The sequence below is a fragment of the Protopterus annectens genome, chromosome 3.part0 (assembly GCF_019279795.1).
Source record: "Protopterus annectens isolate FY-2018-M chromosome 3.part0, PAN1.0, whole genome shotgun sequence".
NCBI lineage: Eukaryota > Metazoa > Chordata > Ceratodontiformes > Protopteridae > Protopterus > Protopterus annectens.
The window spans coordinates 598656-622181 of NC_056731.1; the positions used below are offsets into that span (position 1 = coordinate 598656).

Below are 23526 nucleotides of genomic sequence, written 5' to 3' on the forward strand. Positions count from 1 at the left end.
CTATGACCTTCCTAGTTGAAGTTGTTAGTAAGCCATTAGTATGTGTTCCACATTTTGCCCATTTGTTTCACATTATGAAGGCGAGTGTTCCTCATTTTAGAGCTGGAAGGTTGAGAGCTATGCTGATAAACACTGACAAGTTCACTAATTAGCTATCTTTGCAAGACTAAAAATATGATGCGCTGGCTGGCTTAAGAAAGAGCGGTAGGAGGAAGACAGTAGTCATAAAAATCCACTTTTTAAAAAGGCTATGATTTCAGCTTATTGTGTATACTTTCCTCCAATGTGTGGAACCCTACCTCTTGTAATGTAGAACTAATGGATAAAATGTAGACCACTTAATACAACTTCGACTAAGAAGCCCTCGACATCGTTAAATGTGTTAATTTATATACAAAAGTTCTTTAGACTAATATGAAATACTATTCACTATATGTTTTAGTTTAAGGTGTGACAGTTTCAACGTGGAACAGTGAGGAACCCGGACTTTTCTAAAGCTCAAAATGAGAAACGCTTCTCATGATGAGGTACACTTGATAAGTATGCATTTAACGAGTCGACTTACAGTCACTAAACTTAACAGTTACGTTAATTGCAGCCGCCACCACTCACTTCAATTGTTCACAATTGTAACACAAAGGAAGAAAACACTACATAACACACAGCTGATTCAAACCTGTATATGCGTGCTCACTTCAAAAATCGTTCAACATAACACTACAAAGCAGAATTCATACTTCAAAACTACTTTTATTACTACAGGAAGCACAACTGTGAATGATGTCATTGCGTCCACTACGCAAGCGGAAATAGTCTGCGTGTCTAGTTCTGGGAATTGGACAGTGACAGGTTGGCCTATCCTGTTTTGTTCTTACTCTTTCTGTGTACCTCTTGTGTTCTTATCTTTTCAAGGGTGTCAGCTGTCTGTCAAGTGAAATGGATGAAGAAATCTTGACGACGCTAAAGATTTTAATAATAGGGGAGAGCGGAGTCGGCAAGTCCAGGTGAGAAAGTACTGCGGCGGATATGAAGTGAAACAATGTTGGCGATGGGAACTGGGGGTAGGAAAACAGTCCCTAGATGTAGCATGAGTCAACAACAATAGGGCCTTACCGGCTTTGAGCTGGTAAGAGGTTGATTGCGCAAACTGGTTGACATTTAAGTTAGCAGTTTGTTTACACTGTAAGCTGTTGGAAATCTGTTGCCAGTATAATACAAATTGTTAATTTTAACGAAGAAAGTATTCTTTTGAATCAGTGTAGGCATATTTTTCTGAATATTTGTAGTATTTTGTTGGGATTCTCTACGTTTGCTGTGGTGGGGTTTTGAACTGTTAGAACTCGTTTTGTTCACTGAGAAATTAGTGCTGTCATTATATGTGTAGTTTAAATTTTTTGAGTGTCGATGTTAGACTCTGATCGTATGAAAAGAGCCGTACAATAAAACAGTACTGGGGAGAAACGTCTAGTGGTATTGCTGATCATGTCATAAGCTAAGGATGTAATCCACTTTAGACGTTATGGGTGGTTCCTTGTCAGGTGACGGAGGTGTCAGCTATTAGTGTACAGCAGTTAATAAGTAATATTGCTGACTATGACCTACGATGCATCTGTTTGTAGAATTTTAAGGTTAAGGTAACCATTGAAGAGATCTATTGAGGCTAAAGAGTGAATTGAGAGAGTTCAGCTTTGCTTTTGGTTGCACTTGCCATGTATATAATACAGTACAGATGTGTGGAGATGCTTGCGACCAAGAAAGAAATAGACACAAGGATCATTATTGTCTAAACGTATTAACCTGGAGTAAGTTAAGAAAACAGAGTACGTGGAGTAAGTTGAAAAAACGGAGTCCCTGAACAATGGAGTAGCGTACGTAGTATAAAGGCTGAAGAGTGAAAGCCTGTAAGGACTTCGGTGAAACCAGTGTCGGAGACCGTTATGGAAAAAGTGCAGTAAAAAAGTTTATGAAAATAAGTGTGGTGGCTCAGCTGTCGTGAAGAGAGGTTGCGAGTGTTTATTTTTGGAGAAGAGATATGGAGTGGCATAAAGTGCATACATAGGGTAGTGAGGGGAACGATGTGGGAAGGAGGACATGGGTGACAAATGAAACTTTTAATTTAAAAGGAATGTAGGCAGTATGGTTTGAAACCGTTTCAAACAGATGAAGAGACTCCTAGAGGAGACTTTGGAATTCAGGCTGTTGTGTTTTCATAGGCAAAGTAAAAGTGGAAGTGAAATGTTGGCAGTTGCAATATGGTGCCCTTTGCTTCAGCAGCTTTATGACAGGAAAGTCGGACTTTAGGGGATGCACTTTAAACTAATGTAGGTTCTTTTTGTGTCTGTTAATTGGAAAACTGCATAATGTAGAACTTTAGGTACGATAAGAGTCTTTTGTTATGGAGGTATTAGATATTTGGTATGGGGAGTGGAACTTTGCTAGGAATCAATCAGTGATATTAATGTTATACACACTTTATGTAGGCATAATTGTTTGCAATGAAATTTGACCAAATTTTAAAGTCAGTAAAGATCTTTAAAAATTAGATGGCTTTAATGAGTATAGACGGCCTCAAATCCGCCCCTCCCCCCAAAAAAATGTTGCTACAAAAATGTATGTGTAACTTCAGACATGCAGATGATTTCATGAGATGTCAAATGCATGGTGAACTAGCGATTTAGTCTGTAAGGATAGGAGTTTTACTAATTTTCATCAGGTTAAGATAACCGATATGGAACTATTTCAAGTCAACCAACTACTCGTCTTTCCTCATGGAATGGGGAGTGTACTGCATCCTACTAAAAATACTGTTTTTAGGTAGGTGTGTGTGTGTGTGTGTGTGTGTGTGTGTGTGTGTGTGTGTGAGAGAGATTCAACTCAGACATGCTAATTAAAAACAAAACGCAGACGGAAATATTTTAATAATTCTTATTTTTTTTATCTGTACCAACTTTTTTATTGTAGCTGATAGGTTTATTATAGTTGTGGAATATGCGTGTTTAAAAAAACTTTCATAACTGTAAAAAAAAAAAGATTTGGTTGCATTCTGTTAACATAGCTATGTGTAGCTCTAGTCCTCATTGACTTCTTCCTGTATATTCTTAACAGTTCATCTCCAGTGTGACATAAAAACTCAAGGCTTCATCAGGTTCCCAGCTTACAAAAAAGTCAGATCTTGCCTTTATAAATGAGATAAAGCATGAAAGCAATATTTTATGTAATTTGTCAAGATTTGAACCATTTTGATGAAAAAAGATGAGACATCATTAAAGCTGATTGTTGAATGTTCTGTGTTGGTACCCAAGGACTGGTGAAAGGCAAAAAGTAACTAAAAAAGTAGCTAGCTTTGTGACATAGAGGGATGTGGGTCCTCATTGGTGTCAGATGTTCCTGTTCAGTTACAGCTCTGGCTGCTGAGAAAGTCTACTAGTGGCAGGGATGAGCCATATTTTTTTGACCGCAAATCTTTTTTTTTAGGGGGGGGGTGTTTCTTCCGGAAGTGCCGCAGAGGAAGCAGTAAAGGACTAACTACACAAGGACACACTCATATTGTGGGGTGTTCGACAGGCATCCATGTGTGGGGCAGAGTTAGGAATAGGGCACATACAAAAAAATTCTCTCCCTGGCAGCAGAGTGTCTGTGCACTGAGAGGGTTCAGTCTCCTTCCCACACCTGAATATGTTGAATTAGGTTAGAGTGATAGGTTGGGCTTGGGGTAACAGAAAACTGAAGGTGTAGAGCACTAGGAACAGCTGATGGTCAGTTATGGTAGGGACAAGTGTATATTTATGTATTGATTAATTTATTTGTGATTACTGGGTGGCCTGGCTGGGTCATGCAAGACCCCTTTTCATTTGAGGTCTGGAGAGAAAAGTCCACAAAATTGCAGATTGCAACAATAAAAACAGAACGTGTAGACAATGCAGTAAAGTATAATGCAATAAATGCCATCATCCGTGACTTGGAACAATGATTGTTGTCAGGAGAAGGGAGACATAATAGTTGTATAGCAGTATAAGATACTTGGTATGTAAAGAGAAGGAGGGATATTGAGGGGGGGTATTGGTGAGAGTGGAAAAGATTGTAATTGGGAAGATGCAGGAGAGCAAGGTGGCATTATTTAAGGGAAGATTGTTGGAACACTTTGCATGGAGAGATTTAGTGAAAGTGAAAAAAGCTAGTTTCAAGTTAGGGGAGAGTAAGAGTGGAGATTTCTAGGATGGTGGAGATAAAGAAAACAACATTTGGATGTAATATAGGAGTAGTTGTAGAACATCCGCGGTGGTGGTGCTGCGGCAGCGTTGTCGCCTCACAGTAAGATGCTGTCTGGTTTGATTCTCAGCTAGAGCGTCTTCTACGTGGAGACATGCGTGAATGGGCGTACCTTCATTGAAAGTTGTGCGTCAGGGCTGGTAACTCGGCACGTAAAAATCAACTACCAATCATTAGCGGACCGGAGTTCCACTGTGGCGACCCCTAACTGGGAAAAGCCAAAAGACACAAACAAATAGGAGTAGTTGTAGAAGAAAAGCAGGAGGTGTAATGGTGACTTTAGCTAGGTGAGCTAGAACACGAGCAGCACCAGGAATTACATAGAGAGTCCTTTAGTTTGATTTTTGAAGCTGATTGGGGGGGTTATTAGCCTAATAGTAGTAGGGAGTGAGTTCACAATTTAGATACATAGGTGGAATATAGGGAGACACCAAGGTCTTGTTTGATTTTTTTCCTGAAGTACATTTGTGTCTAACGAACCTGGGGCCCTTGTGGTAGTGTACCGCATACCTCTCAACTGTTCAGATTTTCACAGAATGTACAGATTTTTGCCTCATATTTTTGTTCTATTCCTCAAAATATTTGTAGTTTTCTAGCAATTCACTGGATGATCTGAGGACTGAAGTCACTAAATAATAAGACATTTGAGTTTCAGACTGCACTTCCTTCAGAAAATGCATGTCAACACAAACCCTGTTATTCTAACAACTTTCTAAGTTTATAAGGGTAATATTTAAAATCTGCCCAGTTTTTGGACCTTTGTCCTCCCATTTTTGTCGGGCTTTGCCCAGATTTCTTGCACTAAGAGTTTGGGAGGTATGGTGTACCACTGTAGTAGTGGAGTGAGGGAGGGGGCATTTGTCAGGGTGAAAAAGAGAGTATTCTGTGTACATTTCTTAAAGGTGTCCAACTGGTTTTTTTTTTTTTTTTTTTGCAAATTTGAGCCAGTTTTAGTTTTTTTGAGTGTTAGATAATTAAGAGTTGTTGGGCAATTTGTTAGAAAGTTCTGCAGTTTTGTTGTAGTATTGCTGTAGTTTCTCCATTGATGTTAAGCTAATTTTTGTAAGGATGGGTGAGGCATAGAGTCTGCCTGATAAGTGGTAGGATGTAATAGTTGCTCTACATGATTGTGCAGTAAGAAAGTTAGAAGCTCTGTAAAAGAAGCCTAATTTATAGTGGGTGGCTCTAGTATTGAATATGTTTGTCAAATTTAAGTTGCTCATCTAGGATGACACCTGATAGTTTGGTTTATGTTGATGTTTTTAGTTGTACATTTTGAGAGGAGAGGATAATAAAGTTGGAGTTTTTGTTTGTGTAGCATCTAGGAATAAAGTGCATTATTTTAGTTTTATTGGGTTTTAGGAGTAGTTGTGAGTGAGAAATTTCTGTAGAGGGGAATGATTAAGTGAGGTTTTTGTAGGGAGGATGTTGAGTAGATTACAGTAGTATCATCTGCATATTGAATTATTGATGTGTATGCGGAGTCAGAAGCAAGATTGCTAATAAAAATTTTAAATAAACACCAGTAGGCATGTAGAATAGGTTGAGTGCCATTTGACCACTTGTGAGTGGCTACTGAGCTAGCTGGTGAACCAGCTGAATGAAGTAGCGGAGAAACCTAGTGAGTGAAGAATGTGTAGTAATTTTGGATAATAAACTGTATCAAAGGCTTTGAAAATTTTAAGGAAGATTGTGGATATGAGTTTGTTTTCATTTCTCTATCTGGAAGTAGTGCTGTGGTGGTGATAAGATTGGGGCAGAATCTGGTTGGTGTACGATGGGAAATTGTTGGGCTGGAGGTATTCAAGAACCTACACACCTTTTGAAGTATCTTTGGCGGAAGTGAAAGAATAGTAGTGGGCTGGAAATTTGACATTTCTGTGGAAGTGCCACCTTTATGCAAAGGTGCAATAAATTATTGTTTACATGGTGTGGGAACAGTGGCTTCAGATATAAAATGGTCGACTGGAAATTAGATAGAAGAGAGCAGTGGCAGCTAGTTTTAGGTACTTTAACTGGCAGATGGTCAGAGGCTAGAGTGGTTGGTTTTGTCTTTCTAAAGAGTTTTCAGTACATTTGTGTTTTTTGCTGTTACCAGGGTTGAGGAAAGTATTATTTTTAATGTGAGGCTTTAGCCAGTTCTGTCACAGCTATGATGAGGTTAAACGAGGGGGTACAGGGGAGGGGTAACGGCCATAAAAAGTCATGTCTACTCTGCCTGCTGGAGTGAAACAGTAAAAGATTAGGAGAAAGATCACAGGAAGTTAGTAGGCTAACAGCCTCAGAATTTTTTTTAAGCCTAGACATTCATGCCCCAATTTTCCCACATATATGGCATTGGTATACACCTGTGCCTTAGGGCATCTACAAGCTGTCCCTGTCTGTAAGGGACACTAGAGACAAGCCGGTGTGAATTTGCGTTTTTATAGCCATTGCTCCAAACCACATTTGAATACGTTAGGGAAGAGCTCTGCTTCACATGAAGAGAGAAGTCTGTTGCAGAAAAGGGGTAATCTCTGAGGCATGTGCCTGTCTCTCCAGCATGTTTTGTTTATGTCACAGACAAGGTTTAGATCCTTAGATTAGGTATTTCTAGTGCTGTTTATTTTGCAAATGTGTAGCAGTTCAGTGTGGGCTGGATCTGAAATAGATTAGGCATAGATTGCCCCTTGGTAATCTGTAGGAGACTGAGTACAGGGACAGGGCTTTGAGGCGGTCTGCATAGGATATGTTATTTATCCCTGTATTCTTTTAATGAGGAACTTCCGTGGCTGCTCCAGCTGTTGTAAATGCCTGGTCAGGTACATGGTGACGGGTGCATTGTACTCGGTTATTTGTCTTATTAGGGCTGAATGAAGTGGGGCTTTGATCTCCTTGGATCTGAATGCCATGCCCTTACTTATAAGTTGAGTCACATGGAAGGATTTCTCACCAGCATGGACACATGGTGATCAAAGATCAGGTTACTGTCAACCTGAGTGCCCAAGTCCCTTACCACTGGGTCTACTCTTGGGAGTGTCTCAGTGTTGTACTTTGCAAGGGTGGTTGTCTTCCAAAGATATAATTATGCCTGTTGTTTGCATAGGCCATGGCTCTGGCACAAGTCATTTGTCTGTGTTAGACCCTCTTGGGGGATGTCTACATTTTTCGAGGATTAGTGATTGCACCCAGCCTGCAGTCGTCAGCAGATTTGGTCAGCTAGAGGCCTTCTATATTTGCCTTGACTTCAGAGAAGTGTATTCCAAACAGGAGAGATTCTAGTACCTAGTCCTGTGGGGCACCATTACTAACAGGCCTCTTGGAGGTGGATTCCCACACCCTCACTTCATGTGTCCTGTCTGTGAACTGTTCGGCTGTCCATTAGATGATATAGGGATTAATGCCTAAATTTGTGAGTTTGCCTATAATACCTTAGTGAGGTATTGTGTCAAATGCTTTTGCCAGGTCAAGGTAGGCAGTATACACCATTTTGTCCTCATCCATGGCTGTAGTGGCCTTCTTGAAGAAATCCACCAGGTTTAGTAGGTATGAACTGCCCTTGACAAAACCGAAATGAGATGGATCCAGTGTTTGAAGATTTCCTGTGTCTTTATCAGGTCCACCTAATTCTTTCCACACATTTGCATATATTACTAATCAAACTTATGGAGCTGTATTTACCTGGGTCTGTTGATGGTCCTCCTTTATGTAGAGGAATGATCGTTGCAGTCCTCTATCCCCTGGGGATTAAGCCTGTCTGGAGGCTGTGGTTGAACAGAGATTGTAGTGGGCCTGACAGGTTGTGTGTAAAACTATTTAGGAGGTATTCTGAGATATTCCATTGGTATATTGTTTTTAGCTTTGGAGAGTGCAATGAGGACCTGCTGTTCAGTAATAGTTGGGGGAGAATGGTAGAGAGTATTTCCTGGGGAGTAATTGGGGGTATGATGGGGGTGTTGAAATTGGAAATAAATTTATTGGCCAGCAAATTTACTATATTCTACGGTTCGTTATAGGAAGCTCCATTTACTATTAATTCAGCACACTGTTGGGAATTCTTCTTATGGTTGCTTACATAACTGAAAAAATGCCTTATGGTTATCCCTAACCTGGGGGGACATTTTTTCCTTAAAATTATCTTTGGTGGACTATTAATTCTCTGAATCGCTTGTCAATGCTTGTTTGGTGCAGTAATCATTTTAAAAGATAGGGAGGCATTATATTGCATTTTTTGTTATTGTTTAGGCAAGGAAATGTTAATATTCCTTCCACCAAGTTATATAATACATGGCAAAATAGTTCAAACTTACTTCCTCATTTTATAGCCTTTTGAAAGCATGCAAGCCAGGCTGTCATGGTTTTCTGAATTTAACTCCACTGTGCATTTAGCAGTGTTGCTATAGGTGTACACTGAAATGAACGTGCACAAGTATCCACAGGAATTCTTTGTCATCATTTGCTATAAAACCTTAGTTATAGTCTGCATTGTTGTTTTGTTGGGTGCAGATTATCCACTGTTGCATTATTTCAAATAATATTTTGTCTGAATCTTGTTTTATTTGTCTGTTTTACAAAGTATTGCATTTCTAATCTGTATTGATTTTTCACTGTTGTGTGTCCTTTTGATTTTTGTGGTTCACTTTGTTTTATAACCACTTTATTATTGCTGGTATATTTTTTAATGGGCGTTTCCCTTTGCAAAATGAACAACAAAAGTAAGTCAGTTGTGCTGAAGGTCTCACTGAGCTTGGGTTTCCTTTTACAGCCTGGATCTAGTGATTTAAGAACTGATTGGATGATTTGAGACTCTTGTAAAGAACTGTGCTTTGCAGTTTCTATGAAATACTTTTTTCTGTAATTATTTGGTTTTATATCGTGGTCCTTTTTGTGAAATGGGGTTAGTAGAGCTGCTAAATGTGTTTCTTTAATTGAAATTATTTTTATTTTATGTTTGTATAGATTGACAATGTATTTCATTTGAGTACCTGTTTAGTCTGGCTATAGCCGTTTTACAGCAGAGACATGGTGAGAAAAGCATTAGACATCATTTAATAAACTCAGTATAAAGATGAACTAAATGTGGAATACTGCATAGATTTGTGGTGATGTTAAATACAATTATGTCATGTATCTGTCTTTCTTAATACTATTGTATTTAATTTAGCCGTGAATGGGCATGCCTTCGTTGAAGGTTGTGCATCAGGGCTGGTAACTCGGCACGTAAAAATCCACTACCAAACATTGGTGGACCGGAGTTCCGCTGTGGCGACCCCTAATCAGGATAAGCCGAAAGACACAACAACAACCTTATGTAGCAGTGCTGATACAGTCAGAGCATTTACATTCAGGGAAGCGGTTGGCTAGTGGGTCAGCCAGCAGTGTACCTCAGCAAAGTTACCTTATTTGTAATTTTAACCAGAGCAATGTCTCATGGCTGTCTTGCACGCAGCTTCATTTACTGTCTGGCAGTTGTTTCAGATGATTAAGGAGCTGTTAAGCTGTTTTGTTGTTGTTCAGTGGCCCGAGGTTTGATTTCCTCCAGCATCTGTTGCCTAACTGTGCGATTGACCAAGTCATGTAATCAGACAGTGCTCTTGGTCTCAGTCTGAAAAAATTAATTTTGAGGGTTGAAAACTACACTTTTGAACACTAAAAGAACTATGAAAGAAACCAGATAAAAAATAATAAAATAAGCAATGCCAGAATTTAATTTTATTCATTGGGCTGTAATTAAAAGCAAAGACGAACAGATATGTTTTAACTGCTGCATAAGAGTAGATAGGAAGACAGTGTGACTGCTGTAGCATGGAAGTAATATGATTGTAATGATGCTTGTCACTGTTTAGCTGTGGTTCTGATTTTTTCACATGCTGTAGTCAATCAGTCTTGCATTTCCTAACATTAAGACTGATTAAGCTAAGGATGCTGCAGTAGTTGAGACAGGAAGAAACCAAGGTAAGGATGACAAAGGAGAGCTCCTTTGGAGGCCTTGGGCACTTAGTCCTTGGCAGTGTTCCTGTGACTGCAGTAAGAAAACTCTTCCAAATCATTCAGTAAAGAATGCACAAGTCCTGTACAGTCTTAAGTGTTAAAGTTGTATAGTAATGCTGATATAGCTCACTCTTACTGTCAAGTTCTTGATTGACCACAAATATACCATCAAAAATAATTGGCTGAAGAAAGGCCTGGCAGAACTCCACACTCCAAAAGGTGTGGTTGAGACGTGTTTAAATCAGAAACTATATTTTCAGTACATCTAGAAAGGAGGGAGGGTGACCAGTCCAGAACAGAGGAGAGGCCACAGTAAAGACATAAATGATGTATTAGGATGCCATGATCAGTGATGTCAAAGCCACATATCAAGTAGGACCAGTGTAGAATAGTAATTTTGGTCGTGCAGAGTCAGAATATTATTTCTTATTCTTCTGAAGGCAATGTTGGTATTAGGACAAATGCAAAAGCTGGACTGGTATGGATACAGGCACCTTTAGGTGACTTTATAAGGTTCATCTTCCTTAGGAGACTTGATGCACTGTTTGGGATACTTGTGTGAAAAGACTGGAAGGTGTGCTAGGAGATTTCTTTGCTTCCTTATATGAACTGTTTACTTCCAGTTCAGGATGCTGCTGTTTGGCATGACCTTTTCAAGTTGTCTGTAAAATGTATGGTGGTGGTGCTTCTGTCTGTATTCAGGTAGAATGACTGGTTTTAGTTGCCACTTTCTGAGTTGGTCTGATCATGATCAGGAACTGAATACTGAAGTTGCTCCATTCATTCATTGGGCATCAAGGTAAATGATTCAAAGTCCTGCTGTCCTGTTGCATCTGTTACCATTCATGGGTTGTACACTGGATACAAGTATCATTTGGGCTTTTTTTTACTTAGCATGTGATGCTCCGGAGCTCCGCTTGGTTTCAGGGCTCATATCGGCTTCCATTGTCACCAGACTTAATAATTAATCCTCTGCTTCGTACTCTGTGGCTGTGATCTAATGGTAGTTCAGCACTCGTCCATTTGGGATTTTGAAGAGCCTTAAGAAAGAGTGAAAAATGTGCTCTGGGGTGAGCCATGTTTTTGGATTCACAACCCTTGGTAACCTTCAGTTTAGATGTGTCACCCTGGTAATATTAAGGGGCATTCTTGGTTAAACAAATAGTTAAGGGTCTATAGTCTCTGTGGTAATCAAAGTTTTTATAAGTGTTCTAGAAAGTAAATCTTGTATCTACTGACCTGTAGGCTTTGGAGCAGAGAGGCTGTACGAGTTGTGTGCCAGCTCAGATGTACAGTGTGCTTTTGGTGTGCTGCATTAGCAAATAAGGCAGTACCCTGCTTTTACTTTACTGATATGCAGTAAAATTTGTAACTAGTCAATGTCTTTAAGGCATCTTCTTAGTGCTGGTCCACTTTCTTGGAAAGTTAACTTGACAGAGCAGGCAATTATTGGAGTTAGGAGGGTGGCCTAATGGTTAAGGTGTTTGCCTTACAAACACAAGGTGCAGGGTTTGAGTGTCGCAAGGGATAATTGGCTAGGCTTAAAATGACTCGCAATGGCAGTTAGCTTATTACTAACCTATGAATTATCTGTCACACCTTTTCTCTTCTTTTGCCAGAACTTCTCGAAAGTAATATAGATGACAGTTTTCAGCATTATTATGGCATTTGTGTTTTTTGGTTTTTTCCCCTTAGTTTTAAAAGTTCTTGGTTGGGCCCATTTTTTTCCATTCACTGATTGCAAATAATTAAATGTAACTAATCTGTGGGTTGAGCTGAAATGTAGAATTTCTTACTTAGGGTAAGCAGAATAGGAAAGTGTTTAAGCATTTGGGGCTGCACGTACTGTTAGACTTCTGGAGTTAAGTGTCTGTAGATTTCTTCATTTAAGGTTTGTTTACTTGTATTGCTGCTTGACTTCTGCTCATTTTATTAGTTTGTTTTATTTTAATTTTGTTTTACTTCATTTTTTTTCTTTGAGTCTTAAAAGTTCTTGACTAGGACCACAGGTCAGCAAAGATTTGTTTTCCATTCACTGATTGTAATTGAATTACATGTAGCTAATTTGTGGGAGGAGCTGAGAAGAAGAATTTCTTATTTAGGGTAAGCAGAACAGGAAAGGGTTTAATTATTGGAAGCTGCATATGTTCTGAGAAAAGTGCTGTATACGGCTAAGTGTCTTTATTAACTTCTAGCATTGTAGATGACATTGGTTCACATAATACTAGGTCTGGTCCTTTTTGGCATCTATTTTTGAGAAGTCCAGGCCAATGCCAAGGGCCATTGGCTGATCAAGGTTGCACTTGCAAAAGTGGAAGCAGTCCTAACCCCCCCCCCCCTCCCGCGACCCTAATCCTCCTGGAAGGGCTAACACAAACACGTAATTGGTGCCAGAGCCACAGTTTAAAATTCACTGCCAAGAAGCATATAGTATTATCCTTTGGAAGGTCGTCTAGCCTCGGGGAAATTACCTTATTAATAGCACACTGCTAAGATTAGACCCAGTAGTCTGGATTTTGGGGACATATATAGATAGACACATGTTGGTCAAAAGCCAGGGTACTAAGTTAGTGAGGAAGTCATTCTTTGTTGCTCAGCTTGTGAGCAAGGGTATGGCATCTAGGTTCAAAGAAGCCATTGTTCCACTTTATTCAGCCCTCATCAGGCCCTTCATTTAGTACAGTGCCCCCTACGGTATGAACCTGACCAGATACATGCAACAACTGGAAAATCCACAGAGGTTCCTCAGAAAAAGAATACAGGGACCAGTATGTGTCTCAGAGAATACCCCTTCTCTGGAACAGGCTTCCCATCCATGTGAAGCAGAGTTCTTCCCTAGCCCTATTCAGGCATAACCTAGATGAGAGGATGGGAAATCGGAAATGGTTTGTTACCTATGTCTCTAATGGGAGTGGCAGCCTGTAAATAGTTATCCATCCATGCCTTAGCTTACATATATCCCTCTAAAATAACGTCTAGAGGACCAACACATGTTTGATACATTTGGGATACATAGCTAGGTTTAAAAAGGCCCTCGTGGTCATTAGCCTAGTGTACACTTACAAACCTATACAGTAATAGAAAAGGGAAAAAAAACAGAAAACATTTTTCATTTTCATGCATTATTTATATATATATATATATATATATATATATATATATATATATATTTTTTTTTTTTAACAATTGGCATTCACTCTAGCATTATATAAATTTAGTAATTTTGTGCCTTCCTTTAAATCTCACTCCTCCTGGACATTATTCTGTATGTATTCCCACAAATTCTGTTTTTTTCTGTAGTTTGCTTATTCCCTTTTCTACAGAACCCCCTCCAGTTCCTCTAACTCCATTACAATACTTAGTTTCATTTAGTTTAGACTTTTATTTTCATTTTCTCATAATTTTCTTTTTTGGCACCCAATAGCATTAAATACACTAATGTTGTATGTTTGGGCAGTTCAGATATTATACCCCAACTCAAAAGAATAATTTGTTTAGTTACAACCATCTGCTCTTCCCAACATTTCTAACAAAGCACTCTGTAGGAATTTTTTAAAATCTGCCAACTCATTACATTCCCATTTACCTGGGCTATTCCATCATACCTTTGACACTTTCTGTCCACCTGAGGAAAAATTCTCTGAAGTTTGCTTGTGGTATAAAAATACCTGTACAAACACTAACGAGCAAAAAACTTTGTCTTCTGGAATTTGTTACATACTTTGGAGCCATACAGATGTCATTATTCTTTTCTGTATTGCCTTTCCATTCTGTTTTCCAATCTTTTCTAATCTATACTGATTGATTCTTATAGTTATCATCTGATATTTTATACACCCTGCTATCCCTTTTTAACATCTTCTGTTAAAAACTTACTGTAGCTGGTCTTTCACTTGGCAAGCATTCCCTTATCCCTGTTTGTCTATATCGCTCTTATCAATCCCTAGTAGGAAAGTCAGTCTCTTAACCTTCAGTCCAAACTTTTGCTTGGCCTTATCCTACTGTTATTTCCCTTTTCGGTTGTTTGCTTACAATACCTTGGTAACTTTGATATTTTTCCAGTAAATTTCATCCCCCTCTTGATTGGCAGTGGGCTTTTACAGTGCCGAGTTGCCAGCCCGATGCCCAACCTTCAAAGAAGGCACACCCATTCACGCACACACCTACCTGCATGTCTTTAAAGGTCACTCGACCGCGGGGAGGACATGTAGACTCCACACAGAAGGTGCTCCAGCTGAGAATCGAACGGGAGAACCTCTTGTTGTGAGGCGACAATGCTAACCGCTGCACCACCGCAACCTCAAATCAGGTAATTCTAAACCACCTTATTCTAGGGAGAGGATCAAATATTGCATGTAACGCTTGCCTTCTTTCCCTCCAAAGTAATTTAGTTTAACTCGGTTATGGTCCACAGCTTTTTCTCTGGTTGATAAAAAAAAAATATGCCTGACCTGTATATAAAACAAAAAGGACTAGAAGCATTTTCATTGTTTGCATCTTACTATCTCTGCCCATAATCTAGGGCATCCTGCTAGTTAAGACTCTTCTCACAGATCCTTAGCTGTTGTAATAGAATTCTATTTAATCCATTCAGCTGAATACTTCGTCTTCTCAAGTTAGAGTAAATATGGCTATTGCTGAAACAGTTCTTGTGCGGGTACATAGTTTTACCACTGTAGCCCTTGTTTTGTCTTCATTTGTTTATCCTGATAAGAATTGTAACTATTTCAGAATGTTCCACAACACTGAAATTAACTTTTCTGGATTTATAAAGTACAACATAATATCTGTGAGTAAAGCTAACTTTTCTTGATTACTGCTTCTGTTATATCCTTAAATTTATGAGTTCCTTATTTTCATTGGCTGTAATTTTTAAGCAAATAACAAAGGAGAAAGAGGGCACCCTACCTGCTTCCTGTGTTTTAAATACAGCTTGTTGATGAGTAACTATCCCACCCAACACCTTTGCCATTCTCTTAGCAAGTATAGATATAGCACTTTACAGTCATGGTTTGAAATTGAAATGGTTCTGTGTGAAGTTGGCTCTGAAAAGTCTTTTATCTTTTTTGAGTAATATAGCAGCCACCACTTTCTTCCAAAGTGCTAGTACTCCACTCTCCTTTTAAAATATTAAACAAAACCTCAGACTTTCACAGGAATTCTGTGTGATCTTGGAGACATTTTTGCTGACTGAGTATGTATCACGATTTTTATTTCATGTCTTGGCTATTAATATTTGAGCCTCATCTGTATCTAACCATGGTATAATTAAGTCTTCCATAAATATTTCTATTTATGCTTGCTGATATTTTTTTTTAGGGGGGGTGGAATTCCATAATTCTCTGCTTTTATACTAATTTTCATAAAATGTTCAAAAGATCTCTTAATATCTGTTTGGGATTTGTGGTTATTTTTCTAGTTATAGGTCCGGTGTTACAAAAAAGAGTTGCTTAACAGTAGTCTTTCTAACCTCATGCATTTTATCCAAATTCTCCCTTGTTTTCCCCTTGGCACTCTACATTCGCTTCTCTTCATGTTGTGATATTCCCCTTATTCTGCAATATTTTAACCTTTGTTAACCCCTCTAAATTGTCCACTCTATCTCTTTCTCTCTTTTCTAGTATATTTTTAAACTTCATTTTAATGTTCTTCCACTTGCTACCTGTGCCTTTTGAAGAAATTTCCATGTACCCTGATCTTTGAACTATTGCAACTACCCAGTTTCTTGAATTCCTCCCTTTAAAATGGGGCAACACAAGTGTCTCTTGTTTACCTTAATTTTTATTGGCGCATGATCTGAAGTAGCTATAGGGTGTGCTTCAATGTTTTCAATTAAATGCACATATTCCTGTTGTTCGATTCTCGGCTGGGGTGCCTTCTGTGTGGAGTGTACATGGCCTTCCTGTGGTCGCTTGGGTTCCTCCCACATTCCAAAGACATGCAGTAGGTGGATTAGACATTATATTGACTGCAGGAGTGCGTGTGTGGTGTAGAAAACCTACCATGACAGGGCTAGCCACTCGGTGGTATAAACCTTTGCTCTACTAAGGTTGGGTCAGTCAGCACAGCTTATTTGAATGGGTACTAACAGAGAATCTGGTTGAACAGGTCAGTCTTTTACACTTATTTAAAGACAGTCCTGCCTCTTCTACTTACATAAATGCTGGCATGCACAAAATAGAATCTTCTTTTTCCCATGAATGGGAAAAGTATATTACTATCTCCTCTTCTATTTTGGTCACAGAGCTACCTTCAAAAAAGCTACCTGAAGCATTTTATTTTACACAGAGTGCTATTGTTGTAAGCACTTCTCATTCATTCAGGTTTAATATCACATTAATTACTTATTTCATTTATGTTACTTGGTGAGAAAGGTAGATTATCCCTGCATTTGATTATTTGTGCGGCTGTACTGTTCAGCAACACAGTTAATGAGAATTTTCAGCATACAAAAATAATACAACAGCTGATGCAGAGCTTCATATAATCGGATCAGTAAATCTCCAGAAGCATGTCTTATATTTTTGGCAACTCGCAGAGTAGAGGCACAGCGTGTTTCTGCTCTTCACATTTAGGCAAAAAAGTAATTCATATGTTTTGGCCCATTATAGATATATTATTTCAGTTATTATCATGATTTATATAGTACTTTTAAGAATGTTTCTGGTAGAAAATCACTGATAAACATATGTTTAATGAAATGCTGTTAACAAAATATTCACTTTAATAGCTGAATGTAATGTGTCAACATGCATGCATGTGTCAGTCTGATGACCCTTAACTAACAGATCTGCTACTGTCTGAGAGCTGATGCTGTCTCTCATAACTGGTTTATATCTGACTTTTTTTTTTTTTGTAGAAAATTGATTCCAATCAAATGTTCATTTATAGTGATATAAATTATTCTCTCTATCAGAAGTATTACTATCTAAGCACCGTTTTATAATTTTAGACCAGGCAATACGTTTTCCTGCAGCTTTATTAATTCTTAACTTATTTCCAATCACCACTGACATTTGTATAAACTGTTGTTCACTTATTTTATCCAGGAAGGTTTTGTAAGTTGGTGTCTCAGTTGTAACTGCGATTCCAGTACTATAACATGTACCCAATTCTCACTGGATATCCTTCTGAGTCTGAACACGGTTCGTACATCTGTCATTGGGTCTTGTACATAGTCTTTACTAATTCTGCCAGTGTTTTGGGGACTTTGAACTGTCTCGGGAATGCCTAAATTGGCTTGTTTGGAACCTTGTCAAATGCTTTCTCTCTTAGTTGTATAACTACATACAAATATTTTGGGCACGGTCAGTAATGCAATTCTAGCTTGTCAGTATACCAGAGCAGTCATCCCCATAGTAAGTGTCAAAGTTGTTAATAAAAATATCAAAACTAATGCTTGCTTTATGTAATTTGGTATTTTGTTGCAGACATCAGCTAATCTTTTAGAGAACCAATTAGTACATCGCTCATTCCTATATAATCATTTCTATGTAATCTCTTTATATTGCTTGTCTGATTCTCTACTACTCTTTGATAATTGCAAACATTTACAGAGGTACGTATCTGTGAATAATATTCCTTCTTAAATATATTTGAGACACTGTATGAGTTCAGGTATTTTAATTTTCCATAACTTAAACATTTTCACAACCATGGATGCCATTGATATTTTTCTGCTGTCTACTCTCTTCAATTTATTCATCCTAGTTTTTATAGTTTCCATATTATTATTTCATACACTATTTTGGGTGTAAAGTTACGGTGATCAAATAAGTTTTGATTTCCTAGACTTTATAAATCATATTTTTACATAGCTTATTGTTTAGAATTTTAATTAACAAGTTGGGTGGTATGATCAGAAAAACTCAAAGCTGGGTCTAACCGTACAACCAGGTCCTTAACTGAATTTGCAGTTTCAATCACTGTTTGCTGCATTAGATATTCACCATTCCATCTGTGTCTTCCAAATTTCATATGCTTAGTTTTTGACATATTTATCCGTATATTATTCTCCTGTGCCCCAATGGTCAGCTGGTTGCAGACATGCCCTGTTTGTAACCAGTGTCAGCAGTTTCCCCATTTTTTAGGTCAACCGGCTCACTGAGAGAACCCACACTGTAAAAGTTGCTGACTCCAAATCTGACCTCAAAGCAGTGACAAGTGGAGTACCACAGGGTTCCGTCCTGGGACCTCTCCTGTTTATCTACTTCTCTGAAGTACAGGCTAACACAGAAGGCCTCTGGCTAACGAAGTTCGCAGGTGACTGCAAACTAGGAGCCGTAGTCAAGTCCCCAAATGATGTGGACATCCTACAGAAGGGCCTCACTGAGACAGATGCCTGGTGTCAGAGCCATGGCCTCAAGCTCAATGCCAAAAAGAGCAGTGTGTCATCCCCTTTGGTAAAAACGCTATACTCATGAACTACCACATAGGCAGCAATCTACTTAACACTGAATACGTGATAAGAGACCTTGGACACAGGTGGACAGTAGTCTGTCCTTTGATAGTCACATTGCCACAGTAGTCAGGAAGTCCTTCTACGTGGCACACCTCATCATAAAAGGGTTCTCATCCAGGAAAAAAGAGGTCATTGTTCCCCTCTGTTCGTCACTCATTAGACCCATTATAGAGTACAACGCCCCTTTTGGAATGTACCTCACAAGACATTTGCAGCAGCTGGAAAGGCCACAAAATTACCTCACAAAGAGGATTACTGGCCTCAAACAAATGCCCTACACTGACCACCTCAAAAACACTCGCCTACTCCGAGGTGATCTCTGCCTAACATATAAAGCTATGTCAAACCCAGAGCTGTTGGACATGCTACACCTGAAGAAATCCCAATCCCTTCGAGCTACAAACTCTAGGGACCTAAACCTTTTCACCACAATAAACAGGACACGCTGGAGGGATAGATTCCTGTCCCAGAGACTTCCTATACTCTGGAACAAGCTACCCATCTATGTCAAGCAAAGTTCTTCATTAGCACTCTCTTCAAGAAAAATCTTGATGGGAAATAGGAAATACACCCCGGGGATCTCTTCTGTGTCTCTGCTCGACAGTGGCACAGGAAAATAACTTTCTTGGGTGGCGTAAGCCATGGAACCTTGCTTGCTAGGCTTACATAGGCCCTTGGGCTAGTACCTACCTATGAAAAGATATATCTGAAAGATGCAACCTAAACAAGTATGGGCTTAGGACAGAACCATGAGGGACACCCTGACTCTAACCTTGAATTTCACTTGTCCGGTTGCTGTTCGCTATATGCCATGTCCTATTTGTAAGCCTTGTAGCTTATAAACTGTCTTATCAAGATTACATTACTGCCCAGATGTTCTAACTTATTGATCAATGTTCTGAGTATATTACATCACAACAGTTTTTCATTCATATATTATTATAAAACATCATGTTATAGGTAGTTATAGATCTTTTTTCAACATTTCTATTCTGATGTATGGTTCAAGTCCAAACCTTTTTTAGTTTTGACAGCAATTTATTCATAACTTCATTTCTCACAGCAGGAAAGTAAGCTTATGGGTCTATATGACTCTGACTTTGTCTTTTTGCCCTTTCCCTTAAAGATTGGTGTGATGACCCACCACTGCCAATCAATATGTGACATGGATATCTCACCTTTAGGCCAGTATTCAAGGACCCTCAGTCCTTACCACGGACACCTGTGGGAGGACATTCATTGTGAGGATAACGGGTACACACACGGTATTTCCAGATGCAGCTCTCTGCATCAAGTGCAGTTAGGCACAATTTTCCTTAAGAGCACTTAAGGGACACAGTCTGGGGCTGGTTCCTCTCTCTTTCTCCAGATCGCCAATAAGACTCCCCACTGGCACAGCTGTAGAGTTGAGTCCTTAACCAGGGTTTACACGCACTCTTTTGAGATTTGATTTGTGCGCATACACACACACACACACACACACACACACACACACACACACACACACACCTGAGGCTGGCATAGGTTTACTAGCTATCTCCCTCTTGCCCAGACTATAAGGTAGTTTTCACTGCCACCAGAACCCTTCTGTCATCCACGGTAAAGCTCTTCCAGGGGTAGCCAATTTCTTCTTTGTCTTTCGGCTTTTTCCCGGTTAGGGGACGCCACAGTGGATCACCTGTCCGCTCATGATTGGCAGTGGAGTTTTACGGTGTCAAGTTGCCAGCCCGGCGCCCAACCTTCCACAGAAGGTACACACACATGCACACACTCACACCTAGGGCCAATTTAGAGTGTCCAATCCACATACAGCATGTCTTTGGGATGTGGGAGGAAACCGGAGCACCCGGTGGAAACCCACACGACCACAGGGAGGGCATGCAGACTCTGCACAGAAGGCACCCCAGCCGAGAATCGAACCGGAGAACCTCTTGCTGTGAGGCGGCAACGCTAACTGCTGCACCACCGTGGCCGCCCCAGGGGTACCCAGTATACTGAGTGAAGTTAATATTGACATAAATGGTAATTTGACCAAGAGCAAGGCTATTCGGATTAGCCCACACAATGTCACCAAATAGATATGCAAGTACACTCAAAACTTAAGTATCTCTACAAAGATCAGCAACAATGAAAAGTTTAAATCTATTTAATAATAAATAATAAAAGAACAAGACAATGCTAAACATATATTCTCAGTGATTTCAGATTCAGTATCACAGGAAATATTTAAAACAACATTGAAAGACAGTTTCCTACAAATAAAGAAAAATAATATCTAAACTAAGCTTCACTGTATTCTTGACTGAATATAATAGAATTATACTATTCCCTAGTGCAGTAAACTCTGTTAACCGGCACCCATGGTGATTGTTAGATGCTGGATAAGTGTAGTTTCTGGTTGCTTGAGAGTTGCTATTAAAAGTAGACCTACAATACTGTACTCTGTATTATACCAGACCATAAACACTGCATTGATTTGATTTTGATATTGAAATACAGTAATTAAAAACCTGGCTGGAATAATGTTTTAGACTTTTATTTCCGCTTGAAAGAGTAGCATGTGGAACAGTTTGCAGTAGCACTCTGACTGGATTGGAATTGAATGAATTGAATAAGAGAGAGAGTGTGTGAATGCATGTATGAAAGCTGAAGAGGCTGTGTGTGAGAGATTGGAGAGAGAGAGTGTGTGTAATCTGATGCAAACTGACTATGGAGCGAGTGACATTTTAGCAATTTGACTTGTTTGGTTTGATTTGTTCTCAGGTTGGGGAGAGAGGGAATTTTATTTGTATCTTCCTTTTTAAAACACTAAAATTCTAAAAATGTAAGGTATGTTTCTACGGGGTGGGACAGAAAGTGTAACACATGAAAAACTGAATTGTTCATACTGTTCTGCATTTCTTCAGTTTTTTTTTTTCTGATTGTTTTAGAGTGCCAGTTGCTTGAGTTGCGGTTAACTGAGAGTTTACTGTAACTTACTTAATAAAGCAAGGCAGATGATGTAGTGAATGGTGGTTCTTGTTGTAAGGTCCAAAAAGGAGTACAAAATGCTATGTCTCATTAAGAGATTTCTCATAATAATATCTAAAATATTACTGCTGGGATAGCTTGCAGAATTACATCTTCTAGTTCCCAGGCAAAACCCTCATTGCTGGCAGCATTTAGGACCTACCCATAAAAATATGCGCACACAACGGCTTTTGCTCAGATCTTTTGAGCTTCTGAAGGTCGTAAAACAACTAAACACTGCCACTCTTTCTAATTCACCCAAAGACAATACAGAAAGCTTTCTAATACAGATTTTGTGTCTCTGGCTGCCGTGAAATCTGAGAGAGAGCATCTTCATGGCCTAGTGTGTAAATTGATTTAATTTCAGATGTTTTTCTAACGTTTGCTGGACTGAGGTTAACCCTCCAGTTTCCTCTGTTAAAACATATACATTTAAACAGTTACAACAGTGCACTTTACAAATACCTTTTCAGCACAAACATTTGTACAGAGCAGTTTGATATGCACATGACATACAGTTTTAATACATTTGTAGCACAAGCATCTTGTATGAATCATGTTGATATTCACAGATGGCATATAATTATTTACAAAATTCCAACTAGCTGTGCTTGGCAGTACCTTCTTTTGTCACAGTTGGTTTTAACAAGTCCATGGCTGCCGTCTTGAGGACTCTCCCCGAACTTTTGACCTAGTGAGTAACAGGTATAATGGTACTTTAAGATGTTCTGCTATATCACTGTTGCAGTATTCTTCACATTAGGGATCTCCTGCCAGGATAGCCCAATATCCGGGCAGTATACCATAGGTTGGTACTAGGCTATCGGACCTAGGGCCTATACAAGCCTATTCCCTGGCTATTTCTTCCCACAATATTACTTCCCTGGACCCCTGTCTAGCAGTGTGACTGATGTGATCCCCGGGGGGAATTTCCTATCTCCCATTCAATTGTCAAGGTTCCTTTTGAAGAGGGCCAAAGAGGCGCTGTGCTTAACATGTATGGGCAGTCTATTCCAGAGTCTGGGGAGTCTCTGGGTCAGGAATCTATCCCTCCAGCATGTTTTGTTCATTGTGATGACAAGGTTTAGATCACTGGAGCACATGGCTCTGAGGGATTGGGATTTCTTTAAGTGTAGCATGTCCAATAGCTCTGGGTTTGACATGGCCTTGTATGTTAAGCAGAGATCGCCTCTGAGGAGACGATATGCAACAGGGTATAGGTGGAGTTTTTTTAGATGGTCAACATAGGGCATCTGCTTTAGGCCTGTGATTCTTTTAGTGAGGTATTTCTGCGGCCTTTCCAGTTGTTGCAGATATCTTGAGAGGTACATACCAAACGGGGCTTTGTATTCTATAATGGATCTAATGAGGGATGAGTACAGTGGGACAATTACCTCTTTTTTTCTGGATGAAAGCCCTTAATGATGAGGTGTGTCACATAGAAGGATTTCCTGACTGTTGTGGTGATGTGGTTATCGAAGGCGAGACCACTGTCCACCTGTGTCCCTAAGTCTCTTTATCACACTTTCGGTGTTTAGTGTACTGCCACCTATGTGGTAATTCACGGGTACATGCTTTTCCCAAAGGGGATAGCTATACATGTCTTGGCATTGAGCTTGAGCCCATGGCTCTGGCACCAAGCATCTGTTTCTGTAAGGCCCTTTTGTAGAATATCCACGTCATTTGGGGATTCAATAATGGCTCCCAGTTTGCATCGTGTATGCACCACACATCATACATATACTCCCATACAAGATGTCGAACATAAAGGTGATGTACGGATGGTTACCCAGAACTTCATTGCTGCTAGTCTGAGC

The 23526-nt window shown here is 39.4% G+C and overlaps 1 protein-coding gene across 1 annotated transcript in view; it reads left to right on the forward strand.

The window, feature by feature from the left end:
* Positions 1-805: 805 nt before the first annotated feature.
* The window catches only part of RAB18 (RAB18, member RAS oncogene family), a 409674-nt gene continuing 386953 nt past the window's right edge, over positions 806-23526 (forward strand). Inside the window, exon 1 of the mRNA XM_044064540.1 lies at positions 806-1004. Within this exon, the coding sequence (XP_043920475.1) occupies positions 937-1004 (68 nt within the window). The 5' untranslated portion in view covers positions 806-936. The remainder of the gene's footprint in view (positions 1005-23526) is intronic.